General features: G+C 42.7%; 1 protein-coding gene across 1 annotated transcript in view; it reads left to right on the top strand.

The window, feature by feature from the left end:
- Positions 1-20,231, top strand: part of LOC137334066 (copine-9-like) — a 346,820-nt gene continuing 326,589 nt past the window's right edge. The window contains exons 1-2 of the mRNA XM_067998520.1: positions 1-20; positions 8,870-8,947. Of these exons, the coding sequence (XP_067854621.1) occupies positions 1-20; positions 8,870-8,947 (98 nt within the window). The remainder of the gene's footprint in view (positions 21-8,869; positions 8,948-20,231) is intronic.

The following is a 20,231-nucleotide window of genomic DNA, read 5'->3' as shown; positions in this document are numbered from 1 at the left end:
ATGAACTCCACATTTCCGCGGTGAGTAACCCATACCTTGCTGCACAAATAGGAATTCTATACAGCTACACAATATACATTGATTAATGTTTGTGGGATTACAAACACAATTTGATTTATTTGGATAATGGAATGATACTTTCCGCATTAGGACTTCAGGACATAAAACGATAGAACTTCAGAATTCTGACTTACAAGAAAAGGACTGTTAAAGCTCATGGCTCTTAATCTCCATGTTGAAGGTTGAAGCTACTAATGGTAATAATGAGAGTGTTCAATATTTTATGACTTGCTATAAAACTCAATGGGATTTTGTCAAGAGCTGATGTGCACAGCATGTATTTGAGTACTGAAAGCTGGAATCACAATTCAGTATTCCTAGATTTCAGTGTTTTGATAAACGCATCAGCAGTCCTGAGGTGACATTAATATTAATTTTGTGCACCACCCTTAATAATCTATAATTGCACATCTATGAACTGTGTAAATATATAGTGGTACATCCTCAAAATCACACGAACATGAAAAGCACAGTACTTTTACCTCGGGCCTGAGTTCATGCCCATCTTGGAGTTGCAGCGGGTAAACTTCAGTGAGACGGTGAATGACTTGCTCAGAATCTTAAAGTGCAACTCAGTTCACAATGTAAATAAAAGACGCATACATATTAACCTCGATGCCATTTCTCCACACTGAAACATACCCCTGCATAGTTTATGAAACATGGCCACAGATCTTTTCCATATTCCCAGAACTTATCAATCATCTGTTTTAGCCCAAAGCTATGGGCAGCTCATCCTTTTCTGAAGTGGCAGTAATTACTTATCTGCATCCTTCCAGCCAAGTATCCCTACATCCTATTCAGAAACACTCCTGCAAACACCTTCCCTGGCACGCAAAGGAGCCAAATGCCTCTGATTGCTTCCTGGAATCTTTATGGCTAGTTTCCAAACCTGAGGTACTTTCTTTGTTCTGTTTGGATGACCTGTTGAAGCTCTTTCACCAATGTGGGCCTTTGCTTTAGCAGCATTCTGCATGTGCCAAAGGCTTTCCCTTGCCTCATTGCCTGTTATACCTCCTCCAAAGTCTTCTCTCTCCATCTCTCTTGCTAATTCATCCAGCTCTAGTTTGCTGTGTCATCTTTCTCACCATGATCCGAATTAGCTGAACAGCATCAGCTGGTTCAGGAATTTGTGAAACACTGCCGCCAGACATATAACCTTTGCATCTCTCTTTCCACTGAACTAATTTACAATTGTAAATGGTTTCTTGCTGTCAGCTGATATGTTTACCTCTTCCATCATGACTGCTTTGCTCACCAAGAACACTTTTCTGTCACATCATATCTTAAATCTCTGTTCTCGCCTCCTCCTTTAGCTATTCTTACTTTTCACTTCTTCTGCTTCCATCCAGTTTCTCACATTCGTCATTTTGCTTCCATGGCCTCATCTATCTAACAGAACATTACTTTGAACAACTTCTGCTTTCTTTTTCTCCGTGGACTGAGCACCCCCTCGGGGTAGAAATGAGTTTGGGCTCATTACTCGTTGCTGTGCGAGCAGCGCGTATCCTAGCACAGAGGCCCGAGGCCGGCACAAAATTGGACTTTGAGCCTCATCTACATATTCGGGACGAACTACCAGTGCTTGTCACACCTCTACAGGCAGCTTGTCCTGGCAGCGGCCCTGAGGTAACTTCGGGGAGGAGGGTTGGATTGGGCAACGGGGAGTGCGGGGGGCAGGCAAATTGCCAGGACTGTGGTGTCGAGTTGAGCACACAGTTTCCACAGAAATTTTTTTGAAAAAAAGAACCTAACACTCACCTTTTGTTGGTGGCCATGGGGGCGGCTGAAGAATCACGAGGGGCAGGCCCGATGCCTGTAACACTCATCGTGGACTCAATTCTCAAAGGAGTCCTTTAACCAATGTTAGGCCCCTAATTTACAATTCCACTTGGGATGCCAAAAAAATGGGCCCCATGAATTTGGCAGTGGGACCAATGCCTGTACAGATTGTAAACAATTTTACAACACCAAGTTATAGTCCAGCAATTTTATTTTAAATTCACAAGCTTTCGGAGACTTCCTCCTTCCTCAGGTAAATGTTTCAGGAGCTCCTTGAAGCCTACGCATTTTGCAGATTGGGCACAGGCCGTCCCACTGTTAAATTGGTATATTTTGTGTCTGTTTTGTGCACTAAAAATGGGCACAACACACAGCAATTTCTACCCCTCGATGTCTCTACCAGTTACTCTTTACTAAGGCGTAACTAAAATGATTACCTGACTACTAAAGAAGATGTACAAGAGAGAAAGGACTTGTGTGAATATTGAAGGAAAAAGTTTGGAGCTGTTTTAATGGACTATGTCAAGTATGAATGAATGGGAAGTAGTGGCACTAAAGATGGTGCATCTGAGGATCTATATGGGTGACTATCTGAACTATATGGGTGACGCTGCCATTTTCATTGGCTAGCTGGTTGCTACCATCATGATGACAGAGGAGCGAGGTGCTACAGGAAGGAAGTGGGAGCTTAGCATAAGCTTCTCAGAGACCATGATTATGCCTTTAGTATGAGAAAGAAATCTGAAGAGAGTGGGCATTGATGGTGGGGAAGTAGAACAGTGGATGAATGTATTTACCTGGGAGGTTGTACAATCCGTTAAGGAGAAATAGCTGAAGGGTTGCTTTGCTGTAGCTAGAAATGTTTTTGAAAGACTTTGGAAAGCACTCTAGAGGAACAGAGCCTATCATGGGACATGAAAAGAGGTCAGTATTCAGTCGACACTTCCTTGTGGGGTCTGAAAGTTGAACACTGATAAAGCTACACAAGCAGAAAGTATTTGCTTTTGGTACGTGCTGTCAAGGAGAATCTTGGGTTTCGACTGGAAAAAACTAACACTGAAGTAAGGAGAAGGAATAGCCTGCATTCAATAGCAGAGCATATTATGGAAAGACAATTGAGATGGGTAAGGTACATGTGCCATTTGGTTGAAGATCAGTACCATCTCAAGCCGATGAATTGGGTCCCAGCTACGAAAAGACTACACAAAAGGAGGCCAAAGCTGAATGAAGATGGCGGGATTGTTTGTGAAAAGACTTGAATCGAAGACAGTGGGAAGGAGGTGTGTGAAGAGGGGTGAGCACAATGACAAGTTCTTGCAGCATCTGTGGCCAACCTTGTTACGATAATTGACAGAAAAACGCTGATGCTGTAAGATATACACAGAGACACGTAGATGCAAGTGCAGGTACTGATGGAGGCAGGTCCACAGAGAAAGAGAGACCTACTCATATGCACATAGTGACACAGAAAGACAAGTACATACATATTTTTATACAAAAAATACTTAAACGTAAAAGATCAGGAACTGGGTGGTAGAGTGGTTTGAATCCAGCCCAGTGTGATAGGATGAAAGAATTTGTTTTTTGCTGGCTGTAAGGATTTTGCTGGAAGTGAGCTTTGACAGTCTCAGCCCAGTTCCTAAATGATGTGGTTCCATAGCACAAAACTGCCCATAATTTCCCACTGAATTGTCAGTCTGATTCATAGACCCCCAGAAGATAGCTGATGGGAAATGGAAGTGGTTTGGGTTAAGGTACAGTAATTAGGCAGAATAGGAATTTTACTCTACATCTTCTGCATTAATCCTTTAAAACCCTTGTTTAGACAATAGTATGCAGCTCGGTTCCAGGTATCCATTATTCTATGTACAAGTTCTCTGAATCCCGTAGTTACATTATAGCATGTAACTTGCTCCCATGTATCTACTATTCTATATTTAGCCATCAGTGCCCTTCAGTCTTTCACTTTGTATTCACTGACATTATTGGAGAAACAATAACATGAGATTCCTCTACAATACTGAGAACGACATAAAGATTCCACTCTGATAATGTCACCTGTAGTGGTATTTCCTCTACTCCCAGTAGGGATCTTCATTGCAGACACACGATTCCAGAAATTGTACACTGAGTTCCCTCACAAACCCACCAGCGACATCTCCTCTCCACTCCACTCCACTCCACTCAAGAGAGTATCCATAAGAAATGTAGTGTCAGACTGGGAGGGAGGTGCTGATTGGAGTTATAGGGTCAGTGATTGTACCCCTGTTGTTATTTACTTAAATTACACAGACATAGAAATCAATTACAAGCTTGTTAAATTTACAGCTGGCACTAAAAGAGAGAGCAATAAGGAGAGGAGATACAATTAACAATTTGCAGAAAGATTTAGATTAGTCGTGGGATTGGGTGGACAAATGTCAAATTCAATTTAATATTGGCAAGTTTAAAGTATCTCACAATATGTGGAAAAGGAGCAACATAGATATAAAGAAAAAGAACTTGCAATTTTATATAGTGCATTTCACGACCTTGGGACATCCCAAAGTGCTTTTATAGCCAATTAAGTAATTTTTGAAGTGTAGTCACTGTTGCAATGTAGTAAACACAGCAGCCAATTCGCGCACAGCAAGTTTCCAAAAACATCAATATGATAATGACCAGATAGTCTGTTTCAATGATGTTGATTGAGGGACAAATATTGGCCAGGACACCCCTGCTCTTCTTTGACCAGTGCCATGGGACCTTTTACATCCACCTGAGAGAGCAGACATGGTCTTGGTTTAACATCTCATCTGAAAAAGGCACTGCCAACAATGCAGCACTCCCTCAGTACTGCACTGAAACATTAGCCTAGATAATGTGCTCAAGTCTCTGGAGTGAAACTTGAACCCACAATTTTCTGACTCAGAAGCAAGAGTGCTACCACTGAGCCAAGGCTGACACAATACACAATAAAGGGAATAGAATTAGCATTGAGGAATTTGGAAAGGGACCCAAGAATAACAGCAAACCATTCACTTTCAATGTTACATTGTACAAAGGCAGTTTTAAAAAGTCAAATCAAATTTTGGGATACATAGCCAGACCAGTGAAGTTCAGGTTTACAGAAGCTATGCTAAAGCTTGATAATATACTGCTTGGAATGTGCTTGGAGCAATGTGTACAATATTTTCCTATTCCATTTATTGTCAGCATGTGGGCGTCGCTGGCAAGGCTGAGAAGGCGGTGATATAACCGAGTGGCTTATTAGGTCACTTCAGAGGGCAGGTGAGAGTCAACCATGTTAGTGTGGGTCTGGAGTAACATGTAAACCAGACCGGGCAGCAGCTTTCATTCCCTAAAGGACAGTAGTGAACGAATTGGGTTTTCCGACAATCCGACAGCTTCGTGGTCACTTTTACTGATACCGGCTTTTTATTTCCAGATTTAAAAAAAAATTCACATTCTCAAACTACCACGATGGGAGTTGAACTCATGTTCTTTAGATTACTAGTCCTAATAACATAACCACTATACTACCATACCTGAACATGAATCAGCATATCTCAAAATGGATACAGGTAGAGAAGAGCAACAAAAATGATCCCAAATATAAAAGGCATGAGCTGAAGAAAAATTAGAGACAGTTGAGCTGTATAGCTAGAGAAAAGACTGACCTCATTGAGCATATAAATGGTACAATCAGGTGAACCCAGGATATTACTTCAAGGCAAGTCAGCCTTGTAGAACAAGAGGAATAATTTTAAATTAATCCAAATTTTAAATTGATCCAAATAGCCTTATCTCATCCTTCACTTACATTCTAAAGCCCCTGTGTTGATACTCTGATCTCCTTCACTGACACACTAGCAGTGCCCCACTAATATGCTGATGTCCCTCACAGACACACTAACAGCATCCTCACTCCCAGAACTCATATTCTCCGAAGTGCCCATTAACGCACTTTTCACTGCCTTCTTACGAGCAGCAACCGCAATTACCCCATCCTACTTTTTTGCCGACCTTTCCACCCAATGCGCCCGTGGTGGACTAATCTTGCCAACCTCCTTCTCGTCCCACTCACCCCTTCCATCACTGACCGCATGGATTCTGCGAGCAGATTAGCAATCACCGCCCATCTCCATATCTCCTTCTAGAATGTCCGTTCACTTGCTAACAAGGCCCTTGTCATCCATGACCTTATTGTGGATGACTGCATTGACATCATCGCCTTTACGGAAACTTGGCTTATGGGTGATGACACCTTCCCCTTTACTGAAGACTCCCCACCTGGCTACACTCCCCACCTGTCCTACCCAAACTGCCACAGTGGTGGTGTGGTCATTATCACTAAGCATCCTCTGGCACCATCTCCTCCTTTCAGCTTGTTCCACTCCTCTCACCTCTCCTTTAATGTCCTCGTTCTCTACCGCCCACCCAAGCCTCACGTCAAATTTCTCACCAAGATATCCTCATGTGGGGTTCAAAACCCATTTAACAAAAGACATTTGAAGGAAAGGGTTAACTGTACCCCTTTTAAACAAAGACATTTGAAAACCTGCAAACACAGTAATGTGGTAAACTCTGTTCTCACAAATCCTGTTTTCCCCTCACTGACATTGATGGCATTGGAGATGTATGAATTTCAGGATCGAAGACATTGTACTGCAGATAGATATCTAGATTATTAAATAAATAAGCTAAATGGATAATATTGAGCTTAAAGCGTTATCAGGCTTTCAAAACACATAGGTTTTTGGATACACAAGCTTCACAACAGGGGGTAATGTAAGAAAAGGCAACAAAGACATACATCAAAGGCTTTGGATCAGGAAAGCAATGATAGGTGTGAGAAAAGCATGGGCCTCTCATTCCTATCTGGTAATCTGTTCAAAAGAACTGGGATTTGTAAAACATCAAATAGTATTGCACACAGCATATGGTCAAATGGTATAAGGAATGGATTTGAAGCCAATGAAGCAATCAAAATTGGAGATATAAGGACCATTAAGAATGTCTGGGTGTAGAAATGTAAGGGGCTATCTCTACATGAAAGGCCATAAACAGACAGTAAAGGGGCCTTATACAACCCATTGTTCGAGTACATGGTCTTTTCTACATCAAAGGGTCTTCCGTCACATGATCAAAGCCTAAACTGTCAATCACTGAAGTATGTTATAATGATTGAGGCATAGCAACAGGGAACGATTGGACAAAAAGAATGACCCTCCCCAATCCTACCTCTTATTGGTAAAAAACAATATAAAAAGAAGACTTTGAGAGAAGAAGTCTCTTCTCTTCTTCACCATCCAGCCGTCACAAGGAACGCACACTGCAGTTGAACATCATGCAAGAAGAAAAGGACCTCGAGTACTGAAGACCTGATCAACCTTCAGGCCCGATGAGCAAAATCCTTGGTTTAAAGGTTGTATAAGTATTAATAATTTGTCTGATGTGTGTATGAATTGTTAAGTCATTACATAATAACGTTGCGAATTATTAAGTGTATAATGGGATTTTATAGAGGAAAGTCATTTGTATGGTTTGATTTTGCTTCATGAATGCTTGTATGAATGATATCATTAAATAATTACTTTTGATTAACAGAACTACTGTGAGTGAGGGTGACTTTCTTTGCTTGACTATTCATCCAGAGTCCAAGAATCATACAAAATAAGGAATTCCCTACACTCACTGCTTTCCTCCCTCAGCCTCTGTACTGAGGAACTATCATCCTTGGTGACTTCAACCTCCATTTCAACTCATCTTGCCCTCCTGTTCTCCATTAACCTCTCCCTCCATATAAAATCCCCAACCCATATTCACTGCTACCCCCTCAACCACAGACAAAGCCATCTCTCATCAGTTCTTTGTATCCCTCACCACTCACATCCCACTTCCTGCTGCATGCACCCCTGGAAAAACTCTCCCCGAAGATACACTAACAGCGCCCATACATCCAGCACTGACACACTGTCCTCCCTGCCAGGTACATTAACTGTGCTTCCACTCCCAGTACCAATACACTGATCTCCCTCCCAGATACACTAACAGCGCCTCAACTTGCAGTACTGACAAGACTGATCTCCCTCACACTAGCAGTACTCCACTTCCCAGCAACAAATTAACTTCAACAAATATCTCAAAGGGTACTTTCTATCAAAGAGTGAGTTGAAGGCAATAATTCCACTTCTCAGATCGGATGACATCTGTAAAACATTCTCAGTTCACTCTTGTAATTTGTGATGCCCCATTGATTCCTAATAGGGAATTATGTCTCATAACTTGCTCCCTGGTTCTATTCCCCATATAAATTACACATAGTAATATTGTGAATCGCTGTTAAGTGAGTTCTCCTGATATGTGACTAACCTGTGACACATTTTCTTCACAACAGTAGCAAGAATACACTGAGCTATTGTAAGGGTAATTGTTTGACTTCGCGCTCTCAGTAAGGAGCCTCACCTGTCGACAGCATAAATGGAAAATTGCGGTACATGCTGTGCGTGGTTTCTGACATTAAATGGTCAGAAAATCCTATGCAGCGCACGCTGGAATTTCCTATGCTCGCTCTTGCTTTGTCAGGATCCCACCTGAGAGAACAAAGTCTGATCATTTCCTTCTGTGCAAATCTTTTTTTAAAAAAAAGTATAAATGTGAATTGATAATAAAGACTTAGTGAGGAGGAGGGAGGGGAGGGGGGGGGGATTTCCTTTGTGCGCTAGGCGTAGCAAAATTGTCCACACGTTCTTCATAAACACATTTACGAATTCGCTACACCATTGTGGAAATCTTCCACGGTTTCAAACGTGCAAACGAGGATTCCTCTCATTCCCTCCCTGAACTTATTCATGTTTTTTTTTAATATATATATCTAACGTAAAAAGATAGCTAAAGCAAGAGATGAAATATTATGAATAATAATAGGTAAAGGAGGGGAGTTCGCTCCAGGGTGGTCATGCCTGTGATGTCATGTAGCTGGATGTGTGTTGTGTGTGTGAGAGAGAGTTGGTGAGGTAGTCAGGGAGAGAGCAACAAGCAAGAGAATGGCATCTATCGGAGACTTCGATCCCCTTCAGGCTAGTGTCCCTGCCACGAAGATCGAAATCACCGTCTCCTGCAGGTAAGGAAAGGGGCCGGGGAGGGCTTCGAAGCTGAAAGTGAGGGGAGCATGTGGAGGGGAGGAGGCTCGGTTGAGGGGGTAGTGGGGATGGGGATGGAGGGAGAGGGAAGTGCCGGCTCAGTGCTACCTGTGCACTGCAGAGCTCGCACAACATCAGCCTCGGCGGGCGGGAGGAGGAGGAAACTAAAGTTAGAAACCTCATCCGTCGGCTTTCATTACATTTTCAAAAAACAAAACATTTTATACAACGAGAGGGGACCGGTAAAGAAAGACTTGCAATTAAGGGAAATCTGTCGCGTTTGTTCAAGTTTATGACGGATTTGAGGTTATGTAAAAACCCGCGAGGCGATTAAAAACCTTTGGTTATCTATATTTGTTATTAAAGGAGTGATTTTTAAAAAAAAAATTACAAGAAGCAGGTTTGACCCACATGTAGGTCGTGTTTTAAAATTTGTTGCGAAAGGGAAAGGGGTCCATCCGGAGAGTGCAGTCCCGGTGAGCAGCGACGGGGGACGGGACTGGTTTTTATCCTGAGTCTTGTTTACTTTTATTTGTGTATCAGGCGCGAGAAATGTGGTTCTTACCGTCCGCTAATGTGACCGAACGGGAAAGTGCATCGGGCGCGCACTCCCTCCTCGCATTGCAATTCGCGAGTCTGCAATTTTTTTTAAATGTTAATTTTATTAAAAATGGAACAATTACCGGGAACCCTTCGACTCACATCATCACCTCAATGTGTCCCGAAATTTCATTTTAAGTTTCTTCTTAAAATTGCAGTAAGCCATAGATTTGCGTTTGGTGTCACTGGGGACCAACCCAATGCAAATACTGGCAAATATTTGGCGGTAAATACCCATGGGCTGGGCACATGTCGCAGGCAAGAGCCGTTAAACACCGACACATGGACTGGGCACATGTCACCACCAGGAGGCGGTAAATACCGGCACGGGGACTGGGTACATGCCAGCACCAGGAGGCGGTAAATACCGGCACATGGAGGGGTACATGTCACCAGCAGGAGCTGGTAAATACCGGCTCATGGACTGGGTGCATGTCACCAGCAGGAGCTGGTAAATACCGGCACGTGGACTGGGTACATGTCACCAGCAGGAGCTGGTAAATACCGGCTCATGGACTGGGTACATGTCACCAGCAGGAGGCGGTAAATACCGGCTCATGGACTGGGTACATGTCACCAGCAGGAGGCGGTAAATACCGGCACATGGATTGGGTACATGTCACCAGCAGTAGGTGGTAAATACCGGCACATGGACTGGGTACATGTCACCAGCAGGAGGCGGTAAATACCGGCACATGGATTGGGTACATGTCACCAGCAGGAGGAAGTAAATACCAGCACATGGACTGGGTACATGTCACCAGCAGGAGGAAGTAAATACCAGCACATGGACTGGTTATATGTCACCAGCAGGAGCTGGTAAATGCTGGCACATGAACTGGGTACATGTCGCCACCAGGAGGTAGTGAAGACCGGCGCATGGACTGGGTGCATGTCGCCACCAGGAGGTGGTGAAGACCGGCGCATGGACTGGGTCCATGTCGCCAGTTGTAGGCAATAAATGCTGGCACATGGACTGGATACACGTTACCACCAGGAGGCGGTAAGCACCAGCACACCGAGGCTGATATATCTTACTGTGACCATGAGGAGGCATCAAACACCAGCAAATAGGCTTTATATATGAAGTGGTGGTAAATACCAACATATGGACTGGATAATCTCATACTGATCGTAAGGTTGCAGTAATTGCCAGCATATGGACTGGATACATCTTACTGTAAATAAACAGAAAATCCTGGTTCTTAGATTGGATGGAACCCACTTTGAGCAGGCGGTAAATACACCCATGTGAACTGGATAGATTTCACTGTAAGGATGCGGCAGAGCTTGAATACATCACATCATGACAATGAAGTGGTAACTAGTGGCACATGGAGTGGATATGTTTCACAGCAAAAAGGGTAAATGCCAGTACTGGACTGCAGTTATTTGGGATGACCATAAAGAGGTGGTAAATAGTGGCACATGAACTCTATATATTTCACCACAAGGAGGCAACAAGTATTGGATCATGGAGTGGATACACCACGCCAGGGGAAACATGGTGAATACTGACACAAGAAGCGATAGATCGCTTGATGAAGAGACAATAAATTGAAGCAGGAGGATTGGATACACTTCACTGTGGGGATGTGGTAAATGGCAACACACAGAGAGATAACATTTCCACGTGAGTACACAAGAGAAGGGTACATTTCAACAAAAGTAGACAGAATGAGAAGGTGGTAAATACTTGCAGACAAGTAGTGTGCAGTTCATTGACTTGACCACCAGAGGCACGAATATAAAACTGAGGGTGAGCAAAGTGCCAGCATGAAAATCTTAGATAGGTTTGCTAAGTTAAAAGATGATTGTTTCATTGGTTCCAGGTCAGTAAAAGTGGGTTTGTTCCTTTTTGGGTGAGGGAGCAAATTGCCCTAGTTATGGGAGGTTAGGGAGGAAATTGCGGGTCCCCTAGCAGAGATTTTTGAATCATCCACCGCTACAGGGGAGGTGCCTGAAGATTGGAGGGTAGCAAATGTTGTGCCTTTGTTTAAGAAGGGCGGCAGGGAAAAACCTGGGAACTACAGACCGGTGAGCCTGACATCTGTAGTGGGTAAGTTGTTAGAGGGTATTCTGAGAGACAGGATCTACAGGCATTTGGAGAGGCAGGGACTGATTAGGAACAGTCAGCATGGTTTTGTGAGAGGAAAATCATGTCTCACGAATTTGATTGAGTTTTTTGAAGGGGTAACCAAGAAGATAGATGAGGGCTGTGCAGTAGACGTGGTCTACATAGACTTTAGCAAAGCCTTTGACAAGGTACCGCATGGTAGGTTGTTACATAAGGTTAAATCTCACGGGATCCAAGGTGAGGTAGCCAATTGGATACAAAATTGGATTGACGACAGAAGACAGAGGGTGGTTGTAGAGGGTTGTTTTTCAAACTGGAGGCCTGTGACCAGCGGTGTGCCTCAGGGATCGGTGCTGGGTCCGCTGTTATTTGTTATTTATATTAATGATTTGGATGAGAATTTAGGAGGCATGGTTAGTAAGTTTGCAGATGACACCAAGATTGGTGGCATTGTGGACAGTGAAGAAGGTTATCTAGGATTGCAACGGGATCTTGATAAATTGGTCCAGTGGACTGATGAATGGCAGATGGAGTTTAATGTAGATAAATGTGAGGTGATGCATTTTGGTAGATCGAATCGGGCCAGGACCCACTCCGTTAATGGTAGGGCGTTGGGGAGAGTTATGGAACAAAGAGATCTAGGAGTACAGGTTCATAGCTCCTTGAAAGTGGAGTCACAGGTGGCCAGGGTGGTGAAGAAGGCATTCGGCATGCTTGGTTTCATTGGTCAGAACATTGAATACAGGAGTTGGGATGTTTTGTTGAAGTTGTACAAGACATTAGTAAGGCCACACTTGGAATACTGTGTACAGTTCTGGTCACCCTATTATAGAAAGGATATTATTAAACTAGAAAGAGTGCAGAAAAGATTTACTAGGATGCTACCGGGACTTGATGGTTTGACTTATAGGGAGAGATTAGATAGACTGGGACTTTTTTCCCTGAAGAGTAGGAGGTTAAGGGGTGATCTTATAGAAGTCTATAAAATAATGAGGGGCATAGATAAGGTAGATAGTCAAAATCTTTTCCCAAAGGTAGGGGAGTCTATAACGAGGGGACATAGATTTAAGGTGAGAGGGGAGAGATACAAAAGGGTCCAGAGGGGCAATTTTTTCACTCAAAGGGTGGTGAGTGTCTGGAACGAGCTGCCAGAGGCAGTAGTAGAGGCGGGTACAATTTTGTCTTTTAAAAAGCATTTGGACAGTTACATGGGTAAGATGGGTATAGAGGGATATGGGCCAAGTGCAGGCAATTGGGACTAGCTTAGTGGTATAAACTGGGCGACATGGACATGTTGGGCCGAAGAGCCTGTTTCCATGTTGTAAACTTCTATGACTCTATGACTAGTTGTTGGTGCTGCCCTCTCCCTCCCTCCATATTCCATCCTGCTCCACCCCCTGCCATATGAATTAAACCATCAGTGTTTGGTAGAGCAGACAGACAATCGCAGATAGGTTTGATATGCAGCAATGTAAAAATTACTGGTTTTCAAATGCTGGTGTGAATGGTCATACCATTGTGGAGGAAATTCTTTCACGGAAGCCAATCGTATCTCTTTGGCACCAAAGCTGATATCTGATTGCTTTCAGCTGTGATTCTGTTTGCCAACTTTATTTCCGTACAGCAGCCAGAATTCAATTTTGAAAATAATTTTGCTTTTTTAAAAAATAGTCTTCTCTATTCATCAGGATTCCTTTGGAAATGGTTGACACTATAGCTGGACAAACCAAGTGCCAAATGTAACTATGCACATAACTTTCTTCTACATTTTGAAGGCACAGAATGCAGAATGCAGATACAATATTGAATGGGAAGAATGTTTTGAAAAATGGGCATTTTCTCAGGAAACAAAAAGTCGCAGATGTTATAATAAAACTCTACTTTTATCAGACCCACATAACTTAGACGAAAGCACATAAACCAGGCTACAGCTCTCTCTTTTTAACTAACATTTTTTTCTAAACACTGCTTTAAACAATTCCTTTATATTTCCTTCATGGCTTGAGGTATAAAATACTGTGTTTTGAGCAAAAAATAATACATATTATTACACCTTTCAAAACAGCTTTGTAACAACAGTACCAAATACGTGATATGTTTAGATTGTGGGGTTTTATATTGAGGACCAAGGAATATTAAATTGAAGAAAAAATTTGCACCTGTCTTTACCAAATTCCTCTAACATAGTAATAGCACAAAGGAAGATGGTAGTGGTTGTTGGAGGCCAATCATCTCAGCCCCAGGACATTGCTGCAGGAGTTCCTCAGGGCAGTGTCCTAGGCCCAACCATCTTCAGCTGCTTCATCAATGATCTTCCCTCCATCGTAAGGTCAGAAATGGGGATGTTCGCTGATGATTGCACAGTGTCCAGTTCCATTCGCAACCCTTCAGATAATGAAGCGGCCCGTGCCCGCGTACAGCAAGACCTGGACAACATCCAGGCTTGGGCTGATAAGTGGCAAGTAACATTCGCGCCAGACAAGTGCCAGGCAATGACCATCTCCAACAAGACAGATTCTAACCACCTCCCCATGACATTCAACTGCATTACCATCGCTGATTACCATCAACATCCTGGGGGTCACCACTGACCATAAACTTACTGGACCAGCCACATAAATACTGTGGCTGCAAGAGCAGGTCAGAGGCTGGGTATTCTGTGACGAGTGACTCACCTCCTGACTCCCCAAAGCCTTTCCACCATCTACAAGGCACAAGTCAGGAGTGTGATGGAATACTCTTCATTTGCCCGTATGATTGCAGCTGCAACAACACTCAAAAAGCTCGACACCATCCAGGACAAAGCAGCCCGCTTGATTGGCACCCCATCCACCACCCTAAACATTCACTCCCTTCACCAACGGCGCACCGTGGCTGCAGTGTGTACCATCTACAGGATGCACTGCAGCAACTCGCCAAGGCTTCTTTAACAGCACCTCCCAAACCCGTGACCTCTACCACCTAGAAGGACAAGAGCAGCAGGCACATGAGAACAACACAACCTGCACGTTCCCCTCCAAGTCACACACCATCCCGACTTGGAGATATATCGCCGTTCCTTCATCATCGCTGGGTAAAAATCCAGGAACTCTCTACCTAACAGCACTGTGGGAGAACCATCACCACATGGACTGCAGCGGTTCAAGAAGGCGGCTCACCACCACCTTCTCGAGGGCAATTAGGGATGGGCAATAAATGCTGGCCTCGCCAGCGATACCCACATCCCATGAACGAATAAAAAAAAACTTAGTGTTAATGAAAGGTTTTTCTTAAATAGACATGGTTAAATTCAGGGCTTTTATTCATAACCTCCTTCCAAACTTGAATAATGGTGCAGTCTTGCCAGAATTTGCTGCCTTTATTTAACCATTTTTATGCTGTTGTTTCTGTTATTATCTCAGAAATGCACAAATAAAAGAAATGCAGTTGCTCTAACTATTCATTTTATATTACAAAGGTTAAACAGTGGAAACATTTAAAAGTCAAATGTTTCGTTTGTCATGTAAAATGCTATATTTGCTAAATAAATCACTCTTTGAATATAACAACTTGCATTTAGATGACGCCTTTAATGTAGCAAGACGTCCCAAGATGCTTCACAGGAGTGAAATCAGACAAAAATTGACACCAAGACAAAGAAGGAGACATTAGGACAGGTGACTAAAAGCTTGGTCAAAGAAGTAGGTTTTAAGGAGCATCTTAAAGGAGGAGAGATGGAGAGGTTCAGGGAGGGAATTCCAGAGCTTAGGGCCTAGAAGGCTGAATGCACGGCCACCAATGGTGGGGCGAAGGAAGTGTGGGATGCACAAGAGGCCAGAGTTGGAGGAATGCAGAGTTCTCAGAGTTGTAGGGTTGGAGGAGGTTACTGAAATAGGGAGGGGGCGAGGCCATGGAGGGGTTTGAACATGAGGATGAGAATTTTTAAATCGAGGCATTGGTGGACCAGGAACCAGTGTAGGTCAGCAAGCACATGGATTTCCTGTGAAAGTTCCCTGGGATAAAATTCCATAGTTCATGCTTTATGTTCCTTTGATGTGCTTATACAAAAAAACTACATTATTCTTTTGTCCAGTAGACTGGTATAGAGGATGGGGGCAAAATGACAATGCGTTCCATTGCTGATTAAGTTTGGTAAGAAAGCAGGGGTCTCACACACCTAAAGCTCGGCTTGAACATTTGGAGTAAAAAGTAAATCAATGTTATATTCCTAAAAAGGGAAGTGGAAAATGACTGGTGAGTGGGAGGAGTCTAGCTCTGGAACAGTAAATAAACACATGTCACCTTTAATAAACATAAACTGCATAAATAACAAAAAAAACCTTGTACATAGTTATTTACATCATTTATATGAGATAAAGTCAAAAGGTTGATGGTTTCCTTGATGTTTTTAATAGGAAAGAAATGTAGTTACTGCAAAGGTTTCCAGGCTTTCCCATCACTGAACAGGGGAGGAGGGAGAGCAAGTCCGGGCACACTCCGTAATGGCTAATCTTGCTGTCAATCATATAAAAATTCCTGATGTGCAATGCTTCCCTCTTCTGTGTCAATTTTGGTGGTGTTAATTAAACTCATAATGGAGGCATCCTTATGCATTCTGGAGCCAAAATGAAGATGGGAAGACCTTACTGCGATTGCCACACATTAGAGCCAATTTGGAGGAACCAAGGCATTTTGTAGAAAAGAGCAGTCAACAAAACCCAACTCAACCATAAGACCATAAGACCATAAGAGATAGGAGCAAGAATAGGCCATTCGGCCCCTCGAGCCTGCTCCGCCATTTAATGAGATCATGGCTGATCTGATTTTTACCTCAATTCCACTTTCCTGCCCTTTCCCCATATCCTTTGACTCCCTTGCTGATCAAAAATTTGTCTAACTCAGCCTTGAATGTATTCAATGACTCAGCCTCCACAGCTTTTTGGGGTAAAGAATTCCAAAGATTCACGACCCTTTGGGAGAAGAAATTCCTCCTCATTTCCATCTTAAACGGGCGACCCCTTATTCTGAGACTATGCCCCCTAGTTTTAGATTCCCCCATGAGGGTAACATCCTCTCAGCATCTACCCTATCGAGTCCCCTCAGAATTTTGTATGTTTCAATAAGATGATCTCTCATTCTTCTAAACTCCAATGAGTATAGACCCAACCTGTTCAATCTTTCCTCATAAGACAATCCTTCCATACCCTGAATCAACCTAGTGAACCTTCTCTGAACTGCCTCCAATGCAAGTATGTTCTTCCTTAAATAAGGGCACCAGAACTGTACGCAGTACTCCAGGTGTGGTCTCACCAGCACCCTGTACAGTTGTAGCTTTTATACCCCGCCCCCCTAGAAATAAAGGCCAATATTCTGTTTGCCTTCCAGGTTACCTTCTGCACTTGTATGTTGACTTTTTGTGTTTCATGTACGAGGACACCCAGATCCCTCTGTACCACAGCATTTTGTAGTATTTCTCCATTCAAATAATATTTTGCTTTTTTATTTTTCCTCCCAAAGTGGATGACTTCACATTTTCCCATATTATATTCCATCTGCCAAATTTTTGCCCATTCGCTTAACCTGTCAATATCCCTTTGCAGACACTTTGTGTCCTCATTGCAACTTGCTTTTTCACCTACCTTTGTATCACCAGCAAATTTGGCCACAGGACACTCTGTTCCTTCATCCAAGTCATTGATATATATTGTAAATAGTTGAGGCCCCTGCACTGATCCCTGTGGCACCCCACTAGTTACAGATTGCCATTTTGAAAATGACCCTTTTATCCCGACCCTTTGTTTTCTGTTAGTTAGCTAATCCTCTATCCATGCCAGTATATTATTCCCAACACCATGAGCTCTTATCTTGTACAGTAATCTATCGAATGCCTTTTAGAAATCCAAATATACTGCATCCATTGGTTCCCCTTTATCCACCCTGCCCGTTACTTCCTCAAAGAACTCTAATAAATTTGTCAGACTTGATTTCCCCTTCATAAAACTATGTTGACTCTCCTTGATTGTATTATGAGTCTCCAAATGTCCTGCTACTACTTCCTTAATAATGGATTCCAGCAATTTTCCCAATGAAAGATGTTAGGCCAACTGGTCTATAGTTACCTGCTTTCTGTCTCACTCCCTTCTTGAATAGGGGTATTACGTTTGCGGTTTTCCAACCCACTGGGACCTTTCCAGAATCTAGTGAATTCTGGACGATTACAATCAGTGCATCCACTATTTCTGTAGCCACTTCCTTTAAGACCCTCGGATGCAAGCCATCAGGTCCAGGGGACTTGTCAGCCTTTAGACCCATTAGTTTACCTAGTACCTTTTCTCTAGTGATAGTGATTGTTTTTAGTTCCTCCCTCCCCTTTGCCCCTTGATTTTCTACTATTATTGGTATATTATTAGTATCTTCTACTGTGACGACAGATACAAAATAGCTGTTCAATTCCTCTGCCATTTCCTTGTTTTCCATTTTTATTTCCCCAGTCTCATCCTCTAAGGGACCAATGTTTACTTTAGCTACCCTCTTCCTTTTTATATACTTGTAGAAGCTTTTACTGTCAGTTTTTATATTTCTTGCTAGTTTACTCTCATAATTTATTTTCTCCCTCTTTATTATTCTTTTAGTCATCCTTTGCTGGTTTTTAAAGCTTTCCCAGTCTTCGGGCTTACTAGTAATCTTTGCCATGTTGTATGCTTTTTCTTTTACCTGATACAATCCTTGACTTCCTTAGTTAGCCATGGTTGGTTCACCCTTTTTGTGGAGTCTTTCCTCCTCACAGGGATATATTTTTGTTGTGAGTCATAAAATATCTTTTTAAATGTTTGCCACTGCTTATCCACCATCATTCCATCTAATCTGTTTACCCAGTCCACTTTGGCCAATTCTGCCATCATTCCTTTATAATTGCCCTTATTTAAGTTTAATACAGTAGTTTCAGACCCAAGATTCTTGCTCTCAAACTGGATGTGAAATTCTATCATGTTATGATCACTGCTTCCCAAGGGATCCTTTACTTTGAGATCATTAATTAATCCTGTTTTGTTACCGATTACCAGATCCAAAATGACCTGTTCCCTGGTTGGTTTCCCCGACATATTGATCTAAGAAACAGTCTCTAATACACTCTGTGAACTCCTCCTCAGGGCTATTTTTGCCAATTTCATTTGTCCAATCTATGTGAAAATTAAAATCGCCCATGATTATTGCATTATCTTTTTTACAAGCCTCCCTTATTTCCTGATTTATATTTTGCCCTACAGTGTAGCTACTGTTAGGGGGCCTATATACTGCTCCCACCAGTGATTTCTTTCCCTTGCTATTTCTTACCTCCACCCAAATTGATTCGACATCTTGACCTTCTGAGCCAAGATTTTTTCTCACTATTATACCAATTTCATCCTTTAATAACAGAGCTACCCCACCAACTTTACCTTTTTTCCTATCCTTCTGAATTGTTAGATAACCCTGAATATTTAGCCCAACCGAAGAGCTGAAGCTTCAGGCAATTACTCCAAATTAAGCCGTAGGCTCCCAACAAAGAAAACAATTTCCAGGGATTTACAACACCATACAGGCAACTGAGTAAGAAGAAGCATATATTCAGAATTGTTTTAATTCATTATGGGCTTCATATGTTATAAATACTAGGTGGATGAGATTGTGTGGCCATTCTGGTGCACTGCCACAGGAACCAGCCCAAAAAGGTCCAATAAGCTCCACAAGAATAATGTGGGCTGCTATCACTCTGGGCTTCTTCCCCTACCCACCTCTTGTAACCCTCATCCCAATATTACGCCGATCTCAATCAGGATTTATTCACCATCAGCACCAGGAACAGCTTTCCAAAACCTTGAGGCCCATAAAACCCAAGCAGCACTAACCAGTGATTAAGAAATAAAAGCACAAATAGGACTGAGCTTCATGGGCTGTATTGCCTGTACTTGGAAGTCACATGTGGCCCACAGGCTGCATTTGGACACTCCTAATCTAGGGTAACCTGTTGTTAGGAGCCTACAAGGGTAGACCATCGAAGGAACATCTACTATCCCAATTGTTGCAGTCCTTGTGGTAGGTATCACAAAACAAAAAGAAAATTCTTCGGATCAGAGCAAGGCAAAGTCCTTTGCAACTAGCCTACATGGGGGGAGTGTGAAGGAAGAGGGGGAGGCGGGAGTGGGAGAGGTAGGGATGGGTAAATTTTAACTGAAGTTAAGTTATGGAGAGGATTGGGGGGAGCCACAGAGCACTCCATACATTTACCTATGCTCAGCTTTGATTGAGACACTGGGGAATTTGAAGCAAAACCTCAGCACAAATGTACACCATCACCTAAAACACAGAATATTTCATATCCATGCAACCCCTGTGTCTGAGGGGATGGTGAGGCAGAGCAAGGGTAGCTATCTTCTTCCTATTTTGTGGTGTTCTTTATGAGACCAAAACAGGAAAAAAAGAAAATAAAGATAATTTATCCGACATCGTGCTGCTGGCCCACCGGAAGTGCATATCAGAAATTCGGGTGTGCTGTGTACAGGTTTCCAACTGTTAAAGTGGTCCAGCCATTTATTAGTGGCAGCACATGTCTGAATTTTCAATATATG

Source organism: Heptranchias perlo, chromosome 17, assembly GCF_035084215.1.
Source record: "Heptranchias perlo isolate sHepPer1 chromosome 17, sHepPer1.hap1, whole genome shotgun sequence".
NCBI classification, from domain to species: domain Eukaryota; kingdom Metazoa; phylum Chordata; class Chondrichthyes; order Hexanchiformes; family Hexanchidae; genus Heptranchias; species Heptranchias perlo.
This window is presented reverse-complemented; position numbering and strand designations above follow the sequence as displayed.